The following is a 14,363-nucleotide window of genomic DNA, read 5'->3' as shown; positions in this document are numbered from 1 at the left end:
GCACACCATATTACCACCAGACCTGGTCCTTTAACAATCACCGAGTTAGATAAGCAATAATAAAATACTTTAAAGATATAAGATTATTTTTATATGCTATCCCCCTCTGGGGGGAAGAGAGGAGTGTAATTTCTTTAACTTTGAAAGACACTATGTTAATGGGTAACATGCATTAGGACTGAAAAAATATATATTTCCCAGAATATGAAAACTTTTTATTTGAAACTTTCTCCTTTGTATTTCATAAATTCTTTCAGGATACATGAAAGGTTGCAGAATTGGATTTTACTGTAAAGATACATGGAATGATAAATTCCAAAGTTCATAAACCAAGGAGAGAGAGAAAAAAAAATTTTTTTTTTAAAGGGAACTTACAAGATTTCCCTCCAGGGATTTCAGCTGATGGTCTATTTCTTTCAGACGGTTTTGCTGATCACGGTGCTCCTTATTGTATCGCAGAACCTTCTCACCTGGAACTGCTTCCAGTCTTCTGTTTGCGTAAGCCAGAGATTCCTGACAAAAGAAGGAATAGGCATAAATTAAATATATGACTTCATATTCTTTCAAACCCAGAAAAGTGTTCATTTGTTTTCTGTAAGAAAAACATATTTAGAATAATGTGTCAATTTCACATCTAGCAAATGCATAATTTTCATTACGCATATTTTTAAACACAGTAGATAAACCTAAGGAAGGACTTACTTCAATAAAAGAATTCTCTCCCTTCACATGGGAAGAGAAATTTCATAATCTCCATAGCTAAAACTTTGATGCTTAAGTTCTGTTACAACAATATAAATGCAGAGAGAGTCGGGAAGGTGGAATGAGGGGTTCAAAAGCTTACTCCTATTCACCATACTGTGATCAGAATTAGGCCCTTGCTGACAGCTCTCAGGAGTGAAAGGAAGAATCAGACCCAGAATGATTTTAGGCTTTGTTTACCAGACCTCATGGTGAATGAGAAAAAACCCTTCTCTCTCTAAGTTGAGGAATGAGTCAATGCACAACCATCATTAAAAATTTGGGTTACACATTCTTACATTCTTCAGTAGCTTTGGATCAGAGTCTGAAATTCGTATCAGTGTTGAGTATATTCAAGGTTCAATGTAGTACTGCTACATGCAAGAACAGAATGTAATTTAGATCATTCAGAATGACAAATATTGAAAAAACTGCAAAGTTACGGGTAGTTGAGGAAAAAAAAAAACAGGGTTTGCTCTTGCAAACCAAGGATCCTATAAGAATCCAAGTAACCCAAATAATAGTCTAGAAAAAAAAATTGTCAGTCAATTTAACCTAAAGGAGCATGAGCAGCCATTTAATAAAACATACTCTATTCCTTATTTTCAGAAGCAGATCAAGCAATCTTAAACCACTCAGAAAAGAAGTTCGTATAGTGTGTCTTATTGGAAAGAAAAAACAACCTTTGCAATTTAATACTCAACTGAAAATTTCTCAACTACTATATATAAAAATTGTGAGCATCTGAAAACAATTTTTTCCTCACCAACAGATAAATTAATGAGTTCTGACATTTAAATCACAATATTACTTGCTTGAGAATAAAAATGATTTAATACAGTACAAAACTTTGAAGGTATATTTACAATCAGCAGTTTTTGGCACTACCACAATCCTAATTAATTTTTCTCACAAGAGACAGGGATACATACAGCATCATCTGCTAAAGACTGGAATCTCACCAAAGTGGGCTAAGTACAATGAGGACCATTTAAAGCCAAAATTCCTAATAATGAGCGTCTAAAGCTAGGCTTCTAAATATATCAAGAGCTTATTAGTTAAATATGATACCCAATGGCAAGAAAACTACACAACTGACACCTATACAGAACATAAAAAACCAAAGAACTTATTTAAACTTCTGCCTATTACATGAAACAAGGATATGACCTTTATATGTACAATATAAACATAGACTTGGCAAAGGAACCTGAAGTATAGCAACCGAAGCTCCCTCTGCTAAGAAAGAATTGCTTTTGCATGGCTTTTTTCTTTAGCAGATTTTAATGCAAGTGAAACCTTTCATGAAAAGTGGTGGGGGAAAGAAAAGAAAAAGATGATGGCATCATATTTCACTTTTTTTCTTTTTCTAAAAAGAAATTACAGCTATTTCTGCAATTAAACCAAATTTCTAAATCCAATCTTGATCTGGCCATATATAGAGACATTGCCATCTGAGCAATTAGTGCTCAGTGTGGATTAGAGCTGTGGTTATTACTTGGTTTAAAAAGCAGTGTTATGAATACATCTATAAGAACATGCAATTAGTTGTACTGAGAACTCGCTAAATGTTATATTACACTTCTCAATATTTTATTTTGGGGGTTGTATGCAAGGACTACAGGTTGATACTTTTATGTGAACTCAGCCTTCAATCAAAAATATGCTCAAATTGCATACAACATCTCCGGAAAATATTACTACTGCAATACCAGCAAGATCTAAACAGGTGACAGTGAGAGGGGCCATACAACCCAGAAGTTATCACTTTCAAATTCTTTAACTTCTCCACATATTTTCCTGAAATAGTTTTATACAGATCTCTGTCCTGGTCCTTCATTTTATATAGAGACAGCTCAATTACTGCAAGCACTTATGGGCAAGCTCTTAAAACTTTAGGAAAGCAATGCATCATAAGTTATTTTTCCTTTTATCACATGCAGCATAGTTTTAAGCCTGGTTGCTTCTCTAGTAAGGCAACATTGTTCTATCAAAAGGAATTCATAACTGAGATAAACATGATGATTTTATTCTCCATGAACCTTACTTGAATATTGATCTCTCCCACGATACCTACCAATTCTAATCAGAGTGTGCTGGAAAGAACCTGAACTTCAAACATTTACCAGAAAACAGAAGCAAAAAGTACCCATTTCAATATTTCCACAAAACCAACACCCACGATTTCATTAATCCAATTCAATTCCAAGATTGCTAACTGTGAAATTTCTGTTAATTTCTATAAAGCAATGAGCAGAAAGGTCATATGAATTCCAAATCCTACCCTACAAATCAGCATACTAATAAATAATGCAAATAATGAATAAGCAGTGAATTTGGTTGGAAGCTTTGCACTTCCTGAAATGTCCAAAAAACCCTGTAGAATGAAGTTGAGTAAAACACATAACATTTACCAGACATACCTTTCCCTACAGTCTTGGGGGTGGGAGGGGGAAATGACAGGACATAAGTTGTTACACTGTATAACTAATTATTGATTAATTCTTCAGAATCCTTGGGAACAGAGGTTTTTAGAAGATTTTCACTGAATTTCACTCTGAAAGGAAGTTTTTATAGAATTGTCAGCTTTGAAAAGTAAGCTCTAATCACTTAAGAGCGATAAACCACTTTTCTAAAAATAACCAACATTGAAAAAAAACACGCTGGACAAAAGATGTTCAAAACAGAATCAAAGTTGTTAAAGGTGTGAAGGAGTTCTCCTCTTTAAGGTAGAGTTGGTGGAAATGCTATGGGATGTGACCAATAACCACCCTATTTTCACAGACTTACTCTGCTAAAGAAACATGATCAGTATGCAAAGTTATACAGCTATCATAACAAAGTCTTCAGAAATGAAGCCCGTAACAGAACCTAAGAGCATAAGAATGACTGGCTCCAACAGTATCCTGTCTCCAGCAAGAGCCAATAACAAATACATACACACTGACACAGAATAAGAACAAACCTATAGTGATAATTTCTTAATATACTATCCCAGACTCCAACAATTTGTAGTTCAGGGACCTCCCAAGACAAACATTGCATATTTGTATTGAACATGGTTTGAAAGACCTTTCTTCTATAAATTTATTACAGAATGGTTGAGGTTGGAAGGGACCTCTGGAGATCATCTAGTCCAACCGCCCTGCTCAAGCAGGGTCACCTAGAGCACATTGCACAGAATTGCGTCCAGGTGCGTTTTGAATATCTCCAGAGAAGGAGACTCCACAACCTCTCTGGGCAACCTGTTCCAGTGCTCTGCCACCCTCACAGTGAAGAAGTTTTCCCTCATGTTCAGATGGAGCTGTCTGTGTTTCAGTTTGTGCCCGTTGCCTCACCTTTGAATAGTAACTGATCAGAACTCACACCAGATGAGCAAAATTACGGCATTTTTTCCCCATGTACTCAAACATTTTTCCTCAAGATATCTGCATTAAATAAATGTAGGAAGCACTACTGCATGAAAAGCATTTTACTGTCAAAATTTCAAATGCTTCAAAACATTTTGTTTCAATTATTAATATAACTGAAGCAGGTGCAGGAATTGAAGCAGAAATTAGAGCAGATGTGGGTAACAGGTTTATGAGAGATTAATAAAGGTCTAAAAATCTTAAAGATGAAGCAGAAAATACAAATGTTAGCTACATTACACAAGGGAAGATGCAAGTACTTAGAGCAGCCAAAACTATAATGACCATTAGATAAATGTAAATAACCAGTATCTGAAGTAACTGACATTATTTGCTGCACTCCCTTTTCTTCAAAGTTCTAAAAATAAACAAAACCAAAACCCACCTAATGAAGCATATTGGTGCCTTACAACCTTCTTAAGCTGCAAAACAGGCTGATCTGCTTGTTAACATGCTTTTAACCATGCCTTGAGGTAGAGTTACCTGTCAAAGTCACCTGTCGTGGAGAAGCGAAGGCATGGAGTATATGAGAGTTCATTAATGAAAACATTAGGGTCTCTTCATAATCTTTTATCCTTAAGAGTAATTCTTTAGTTTTAAACTGTTAACTGTAGTCTACTCATATAGTTGAAAGATGGAATATTTTTCCAATAAGAGGAACCCAGTTAGGTACAAAAGAACACATCAAGGTAATATGCTACATTAAAGAAATTATCTTTATAAGATAATCAAGCACATGGATGTTATTGTTTCTTTAATCACTGTCTCCTTTTCATTTTATTTTCCAGTTTTTCAAACTGGTAAAAGTACTCATCACACTCAGTCTTACACTTCATATTCTTCACCCTACCATTCTCTCCTATCTCTTCCAGGATTACATTCAGTTTAATCTGTTTTTCCCCCAAAATATTGAGTAACACAAAAGCAATTTTTAAATTTTTAATTAAGCTGGCACCAGAAGAAAGAAATGCTTCAGAGAGAAATAAAGTTCTGATGAGAAACATTTCTATGTAAAAGAGAACATTAGTCATGGAAAAGTATTCTGAATCCAGCTGGACTGACCGCACAAAAGATGAATATGTATGCTTCTCTGTAACAGCTAAACTATGGTACTGCAGCATAATTAAAGCCAGTTGTTAAAGATTTCAGAGTCAGAGCATAGTTCCTATATCCTGCCAAAGTAGTTAGAAGTGGCAGGAAGCAGCTCTGTCATTAAGCCAATGGTGATTAAGTGTTTGCACTTTGAAAGTTACATTCTTTTCTTCCAAGAATTGCAGTGGATGAGCATCTTTATGACATGTAACTTTAGGCTAATTTCATTTTAATTAGTTCTAAAATTCAAAATGAAAATTCAAGCAGAGGATTTAGACACCAACAATTTTTTTCACTGTTCTCCATCACTAATGCATTATACTCTCTTCAGCCTCAACAGATGAAATCCTCATCTCCTGCAAATCAGAAGAAATTTCAACGCCGATTTTTTAGAAGAAAGATTGATGCCACTGAAATAAGACTCTTCAACCAAAGGAAATGGTACCCACATCCCAGTTTAGACTTTTGTTCAATAACAATTCTTGACACACTGAAAATAAATTTTCAGCATTACATACGTAGTTCATACACTAATTTTCTTTATTTCTAAACAAAGATCTGAGTAAGTAGTGTCCAGTAATAGGAAATAACAATTTATCTGTATTTCAAGTTTTTTTTTTTTTTATGGTAACACTAGAACTTTAATCTAAAAAGCCAGACTCCTTGGAAACAAATATTGTAGTGCATTCAAATTTGCCTTCCATAGTGCCTGTGCCAGCATTTTTATCTAGCAAGTAAGTTTACAGAATTACCCTGTTATGGGAAAAGTAGTAATACAATCTAGGCTGAAAACTTGAATAAATTAGTGGAAACTTATCAGAGACTTCAGCAAGGCCAGATCCTCACTATCAGTTTTGAATTCTACAGATGCCCAGTCTCACCAACAAATCCATTGCCTCTCAAAGTTTAGAATCTATGTGTGAGGATTTATAAAGTAATTTCTGCATATTTAATTCACTGTGTTAGTACGTTGAATGTCTCCCACTTCTAACTGGTTTTACACAGCCTTCCATTGCCGATAGTTTACTTCCTCATTTAGTTGCTATAACCCGCTGAAGAAACATTTACAAAACTTGTCCTTAAACACTTTGAATTAGCCCCAACAAGGGGCAGCGAGAACTATTATCTCCTTTGTTTTGCCTGTGGCATTCATGTTAACATATCAGAAAACAGATCTTTTCACAAATTAATTGATTAATTTATTCAGACCCTTTTTCTGGGTGGGACTGCTTAGCCAGTTATCCCCATTTCATGTTGTTCGTTTGTTTCACTTAAACTTTCTGAATCCATTCCTTATTTCAAAACATTTATATAATCCATCAGAATCATTATGAATTCTCATGTTATTTTCCAGAATATTTGCAACCTTTGCCAATTTGATGCCATCCACAAATTTTACTTAAAACCCTGTTTCATCAACCAACTCATTTCAGAGGAAACTAACACTACACCTAGGACATACCTAGAACCCGTTGCTTTGGGACTACAATGGAAGGAGTAGAAGAACAGGGGAGAATAGATACGACGCGCGAGGAAAAAATATCAGGGAAGCTATGCAAGAGAGAGAAAGGAGAATGATACTGAATGAGGCACATGAAACCAGAAGGGGGAGAAATGTGGGAATGAAATATGTTTGGATGTTGGGAAGAGGTGAAGAAAAACATGAACTGGATGAGAAAGAGATACAGAGAAAGGGGAAATGGACAGCAGTTCTGAGAAAGAAACCTACTGGTTGGACAATGAAGCTGGCTGGATCAAAAGCATAAGAATACAAGGATACAGGAATCAAAGAGGAGCAGAACTGAGAAAGCAAAGGAAAGGCTGGGTAAAGCCAGGGTTAGAACAGTTAGGAAAAAAACAGATGAAAGAAACTGCAGTCACTACAGAACTTTTTTTTCCCCCCAGGAACTGCATAGAGCCAGCGTATCAGTCTTGCCCTTCCTTTTGTCAGCACACTTGTGTTATTTGCTGGTAATGCATCTCATTTTTCCCAAGATTGGATCAAATTCTGCCATCAGTTATTTTATTAGCTCAAGCATCACATTGACAATAGAGGTTCCAAAGCTGCTACTGGCACTTAGGTGAGCTGTCAGGTGGGTAGTACAACTAAACAGAACATTTCTCACCTTGTTTGTTTTCTTCCCCCATAAGAAATACACACACAAGTAATTAAGGATGAAAATCTATCCCTCAAGCATTAGGCAGTACCAGAACTAGGAGCGTGTCTCCAATCTTTAATCATCTTCATTGTACATCAATTCCTCTCACTGCGAGCTATCCCAGCACTTCCCAACTCTCTCAAGGTTTCAGGTTCCTCCCTACACAATACAGCTATCACCGCGGAAGCAATAAAAACAGAGCACGAAACAGGAAAACTAGAACTTTTTTTTTTTTTCCTCTCTCCATATCTCATTACTTAACCAGAAGCATATTAAGCATGTCATAAAACAACCACAAATACATGGTACCTCGAAGGTACTGTCAGTGAGCAGTGAGGGCCGGCTGCTCCTTAAGGGATGGGAGCTGAGGGGGATAACACAGCCAGCAGGACAGAGGCCTCAGCAGCCAGGGACCAGTCCTGCAGTACCCGAGTGAAGTCGGCAGGACAGTAGCGAAGTCTAAGCAAGGATTCAGAGAATAAGGCAAGATCATGATGATGAGGCAGGTCCAAGGTCAAGCTGGGAAGTCAATCCACAGCTCAAAATTGAGTCCGGTGATTGCCAAGCAGGTCCATGAGGATGGGGCCAGGCTGAGGCCAGGCTGGGGAGTCATCCCACAGGTCAGGGTCCAGATCAGGCCTGGTGAGGGTAACTAGGATCAGACACAGCCTCTTGATGGCCTGGCAGGGCTCTGGGGACGAGACAAGGCTGGGCCGGGGCAGGATTAAGACCATGGCAGGGCTGGAGTCTGCACTGCTATGGTGTTGCTGGGGCAGGCACCGACAGCCCTGGGCTGGGCTGAAATGGGGGCCTGGGGCTGGGCAGGGTGGGGAGACCCCAGAGAGGAGGGCAGGGAGAAGGAGGGTCAGCAGTACCCTCATGGCCCTGACAGATACACTCCAAAATGTAATATTGCAACAAACAGCAGCCATACTCTAAACAAGGAGCTAAAAAAATAGGACAAAAAATTTCAGTGAGCTAAATGATGTGCATTTTGATAGCTGCAGGAGAAGTTTCAAACCTAAGCACAACCTGAAAGAGTTGTGATGAAATTAAATGGAGGAAAAATATCTTAGCTAGAACTACTGATGAAGCAGTGGAAGTGCAGAAGGAGATCAATGAGAGATGAAAAAATGCACTCTGTGACTCAGACCCTGATGAAGGCAAAAGAAGCAGCAGGGAGACTAAATGGAAATGCACTGCATCTTTGAAATAATATACAAAAAACAGACATTTTAACCATCCAGAAGGTGCAGAGATTAGCAGTGTATGACTGCAAAGAAAGAAAAAATGCCAGGCTCAAGAGAAGACTTAACAAGATCATGGACACGGGAACAAGTTAAATTTAGAATTAGCTGGAACAGACACAGAAGAAGGAACAGGTCTGCCACATTCTCCATGTGGAGAACAAAATTCTTTCTCTGTGCTTTTTGTAGACTATGATAGCAATTTCACCTGGTTAGCATCTCCATGAAGTGTGTGTCAAGCACAGTGCACTTCAAGGCTATTTTTCTATCTCATTTTCTGTAGGATTTTAAAAGTCTTCCTTTTTCTGATGTGTTATGAACTTATCCCAGTACAGAAGACAGAAACCTAGTCCCACCTGGGACTTCCCCTCATTTCTCATGAAAGCAGTGTCATTCCCTAAACACTTGCCTGAATTTTGTTGTTAGCTAAATTCCTCTCCCATCTAACAGGTTCCATGACAGAATTCAACATCACAAATCAGATTGCCTTTGATCAGGTTCCAAAAGCCATTCTGTATAAAGAATTCTGACATTTCTCTATGACTCAAATAGTTTCTGATATCTGAACTGCTGCTCTAAAACAGTAACAAGTTTAAAAAAAGACAAATTTATAAAAATTTCAGTTTATAAAAATATTGGTAGATATTGCTTGTGATAGACAAAGCTGTTTAAAAAAAACATGAATGGCAATGAACACAGATCAACTGCATGCAAAAAAAAGAATTACTTTTCATGTCTTTTGACATGAAGCTCTATAAACTCAAAATAGTCATTAATTTTTCAGCTACTGCCACATGTTACTTCCTTTTGTTTGAAAAAGCAACTATAAAAGGAATTTGAACACAAAAGGGGTTGAGAATTCAGAACTTAACCCAAATTCAGAACTTAACAGTTATTGTTCTACACATATAATTAATAGCTATTATTTAGGTACCAACACAAAAGTAACTACAACCAAGAATGAAGAACTAAAGGCTGGATCCAGTAAAAAGCTCCCGCAGTAAGTAGTCAAGTTCCCAAAATTTGACACAACTATTCTCTCCTCCATTTGCCATCAGGAAAAATATAGCAGCTGCAGTTATATGTAAACATAAACAAGTCCAGTCATTTCATGGCGCCAGACAGGCTCAGATTGCACCTACCAAATCAGGCTTCACAAAGAATCAAACACTGACCTGCCTACTGTCTGAACCCCAATGAAACTGAGGCAACCAGTAGATGTCCAACCCTCTCCAGAGGGCTGAAGCTCAGGACATGCAGAGAAGCAGGAATGCAGAGAGCAAAGGAATTTGGAGGCGAATAATGAAGAGTAATTTCTGGAATTAACTATCTCTTTTTGGTTGTTAAGTTTGGTATTATTCAAAAAAGATAACGCATTACTCTTTTCTATAAGCATACACATAAATGCAAGTTTCTATTCAAATACTTCAGAGCTTTTATCTGAAAAGGAAGTGACAACAATCACTTGAGCAAATGTGCCCAGAATATTCATCATCACAGCAATCACACTAACCTCAAGTAGATGCCTTAAAACAGTGAACACAAGATCCAGCAATCATTTGCAAGCTCAGATCCATGAACCACTAGAGGGAGTTGCGGTTCACACATTAAATCCCAGTTGGCAAATGATCAACATCAAAATGCGATTCCTCTGGAACTCTTACAGAAATAGTAAATATTATTTCAGGAGAAATAAAACTTGAAGTCCATAAAGACATCAATACAAAAATGACATTAAAACGCAGTTAACAATATAACTTTGCCTTTAAAAAGCAAAAAAAAAAAAAAAAAAATCAGTTATTTTAGCTGCTGAAAGAGATGTTTCATGTAAGTGGATAACTGAAGACATAGTTTTGCCAATGTACACTCTTACAGAGCCTCTGATACACCTGTCCTGGCTACAAACCAGAAGTTTTACAAAATAAGATTTTTGTAAAATTTTGTGCAAATAAGTGCAAAAATACAGACTATGGTATTTTATGTTCTACTCCACCCAGGATATCATGGACAACAACATTACCGGGACATGGTATACGATAAATTGGAGTTTTCTTTTCACAAAAATCCAAATAGTCATTTCTCAAAGTTGAGATTCCAACAGCTCTTATCACTGCTGGCATGGGAAAAAGACAACAGAGACCCTGAAAAAACCCAGACACATACTGTTTCAATATTTTCTACAGTCTTTAACATTGCTCATTGATAATTTCTTTATCATTACGATCATAATTGATGAGGCACCTTTGGAATGCTGAAATAGAAGAAACCTAATTCCAATTCCCAAAGATGAATTATCATGGATAATGTGCTATGTTGACCAAAACCCTGCAGCCCTTGTGCAGTTAAAGTCTGAGTTACCAACTTCTGTATATAAAATTTATTGCTGATTCCACACTTTCAACAAATACTAAAAATCAGACAATTCTCAAAACATATACCACTCAAATAGGAACACATTATTTTCCATATGATTTCTATAGCCAAAGATTGCACTGAAACTACTTCATTCTTTAACACATGTACTTTGAGATCAAATAGAAAATACTAAAGAAAAATGCAAAAAATGGAAATAAAAAAGCTTGGTGCATTTCCATTTGTATCAGATCTTAACACACGCTTCAAACAAGAATGTGCAACACAAGCTCTGTTCTTTAATATACCTGATAAATCTGGCTTGGAGGTTTTGAGCAAGAGCTGTGAATTGCAGAAAAATCCCCATCAGATAGCACCTGAAGCTTAATATCTATTTCATTTAGGTGATGAAATTCCATTGGTTCAGGTGTGTACCCTTCTCCTGGTACTAGCCAGCCAGATGTATCTTCCTATCGAAAGATAAAGAAAATACTTAATCCTCATTCCCAAAGAAAACTGATTTTAAAAGCAGTTATGCATAAAGTGTATTTTTTTAAAACAAGCTGTACTTAAGAATAAAATATATGTTCTCAATACATAGATGAACACTGTCAGTACTCATGTACCAAGCATACCTTAAAGCTGGTATTCATCAACCAGTTAGATGCATGCACATTTTTCACTTTTAAATATAACCAAGCAGCAATTTAAGTGGACTTAAAAATATATGCACTTAGTTTTATTTTTAGAAAGTGCATGAATCTACATGCAGGTAAAACATTTAGCAAAAAAAAGGTTTAGGTTATGTTAACCTAAACAGACTACTGCAATTACTATACTTATTTTCATACAAGTCCAAAGCCTTTATCCTCATGGAGTGGCCACTTCAAAACCCTGAAACAAGACTGCTTAAAACCAGATGCCTCCCCTCTAAGCTAATATTCAAGTGGAAAAGCACAGCTCTCAAAAAACCCACTAAACTGTCCATCAACATCTTCCTAACATTTATGCCTTGCATCTCAGCACTCTTTGTTTGTACAAACACACACTACCTCTGATTCTGGAGACTAGAGAGTCTCACAGCACCGTATTACAACTGAAGTGCAAGGGACTGGACAGAGAGCTGACTATACAGCAAACCTGAAAGAGAAAGCTCATTCTTTTAAGACAAGTCAACAAGCATAAAAATGATAAGTTCTAAACTACACTGAAAAATAGCACATCTTGCAAAACTCCACCCAATCGCTGTACATCTCAAAGTCTGGCAGCAATGGATGCGGTTGGGCATCCATTCTGGTACGCGCCCAGTCACGCCTGCACAGCAGCACGATGCTAAAATTCATTTAGAATTCCAGATCAAAATGGAACATAATACACTACTCTCTACTATTCTCCGAGGGAAGTGGAAGGAATAATCTCAGGTGCAAACCAAAGAAGGAAATATAATCAGCAGCTTTGTGTATAAGCCCAGCAACTTTCTACCTGATAATGGTCAGAAAGTGTTAAAGCCTGGCCAAAAAACAGCCTTGGAATGAAACTGAAGAGGTTCTTGCTGTGGCAGAAACCACCTGAAGCCAAATATCAAAAAGAGGGTATGAGATACAGTGTGAGAGCTGTAGTCTATCACCAAAGAACAAAACAAGACGTCCATAGGAAAGCCTGAAATCTTAGAGAAACTGGAGATCAAAAAACTAGTTAACACGTTCACACTACTGGGACTCATTTTGTGGAAACGTAGATCAGTCAGACTCCCCTAGAAGCAGTGACTGCTGGGACAGTCATCTTCACTCTATATGAAAGAGCATTTCTATGTGCTCCAGTTATTTCCATTTACTGCAGCATGCAGATGTGAAACACAACGCCCAGACTGCTTGCTTTTTAATAACATTACGTTAAAACATAAATGTCTAGAATTTAAGTAGACTTCCGGTTCCTTAGTCTGCTTTTCAGACAGATTGAGTAGGAAGCCACGATCTTTCATTATCCTTCCAAATGCACACATAAGCTTCAATGTGTGTGTGCCCAATTGCTGCACGATTGAAGTTCATGTCCTCAAAAAACTCTCAAGAGTTTTTTCTTGAGGTAATTGGTGACCCTTCTGCCACAGATTATAACAGCTAGCCACTAAGGTTGAGAGGAAGCATCCTCACATTTTATTCAGAGGAAATAGGTCACCTTCTCCTCTGAGTATTCTTTAAGGCTCCTTCCATCTGTGCCTAATTTTTCCTGAAAGTTCTGCTGCTCTTCAGAGCCCTGAGCACTTCCAAGTGTTAGAAAAGTGAACAAAGAAGCCAATAAAAGTTCATTTGTGCAGAAAAATCCAGTGAGGTTTGTTCAGCTGTTCTCTCTTACCACAGTAGGTCACATTGTGATGAGACTAAAACAAAATCAAATTTAGATTTACACTAAAAGCAAGCCAAATAGAACAGGCCAGTACAAATTAAAGTTTCCATACCTCAAGACCCTGTAATTCACTTCCATCTTCTGTATCTTTCAGTAGCTCAATCAACCTTTTCTTTTCTTCCTCAAGCAAAGCAACCTGGTTTCCTGAATCCTTTGACAGCTGAAGTATTTACAAATAAACGAGAGAAAAAAAAAAAAAAAGGTCTTTAGAACCCTATTAAAAAAACTTTGCTGTTTGAGCTAATTCTGTGAAATTAACATCCAATCTTGCTTATTGCCATAATACAAATTATCACTCTGACAGCAAAATTTAGCAGCCTACATAAAATAAGCTGAAAATTTTATATCTGTCTTTGATATAGATGTTCGTAAGGTTTTTTTGATGAAAAATCATTATAGCTACTACAGCCTTAGAGGAACAAAAGCACGGAAGTCAAGGCATCTATTTTCTGACAGAAGTTTTCTGTAGATGAGGGTCCTGTGTGAGCTGTACATGAATAACTTGGATATCTAGTCCTTATCTACAGACAAGGATAGCTTCTCTTAACAGTAAATATATTTAAAGAAAGATTTTTAGGAAACACTTGTCCTCAAAACAAGCTATGTCCAGGCACAAAGAGAACAATTCAATCTCCATTACCCTTCTGCAAATACATAAAAAGGGTATTACCCCAACCCTACAAACATGAGCACCAAGATGAGGACTATCTTATACAGCAGTGTGCAATAAACAGCAACATTTAATAGTAAGATTTTACTTCCAATGTTCCTGAGAAAGAAACCCAATTGTCCCTAGAAGTGCTTAAATACTACTGTTTCAGTTAAAATTGAACAATTTAGGTCTTAATGCTTACCTCAATGTTCTTTTTAATGAAATCCTGATTGCTTTTGCTTTTATTATGTGTTTTTTCTGCTTGACTCTGAAATCCATTTGTTTTTATTTCATTTGGACGATCTGA

The 14,363-nt window shown here is 37.0% G+C and overlaps 1 protein-coding gene across 10 annotated transcripts in view; it reads right to left on the bottom strand.

The window, feature by feature from the left end:
- FSIP1 (fibrous sheath interacting protein 1) overlaps positions 1–14,363 on the bottom strand; it is a 169,306-nt gene that overhangs the window by 142,150 nt on the left and 12,793 nt on the right. For 9 of the 10 annotated variants that reach the window (XR_001292235.2, XR_001292234.2, XM_013940428.2 and 6 more), the window contains 4 exons: positions 14,259–14,359; positions 13,457–13,564; positions 11,310–11,471; positions 376–513 (listed from right to left, as the gene is read on the bottom strand). Coding sequence is in view for 8 of the 10 variants with exons in the window: in XM_013940428.2 (XP_013795882.2) it covers positions 376–513; positions 11,310–11,471; positions 13,457–13,564; positions 14,259–14,359 (509 nt within the window). In the remaining 2 variants the exon portion in view is untranslated. The remainder of the gene's footprint in view (positions 1–375; positions 514–11,309; positions 11,472–13,456; positions 13,565–14,258; positions 14,360–14,363) is intronic. The other variant, XM_067296632.1, reaches the window with a different exon arrangement.

This window comes from Apteryx mantelli, chromosome 4, assembly GCF_036417845.1.
Source record: "Apteryx mantelli isolate bAptMan1 chromosome 4, bAptMan1.hap1, whole genome shotgun sequence".
Lineage (NCBI taxonomy): Eukaryota > Metazoa > Chordata > Aves > Apterygiformes > Apterygidae > Apteryx > Apteryx mantelli.
This window is presented reverse-complemented; position numbering and strand designations above follow the sequence as displayed.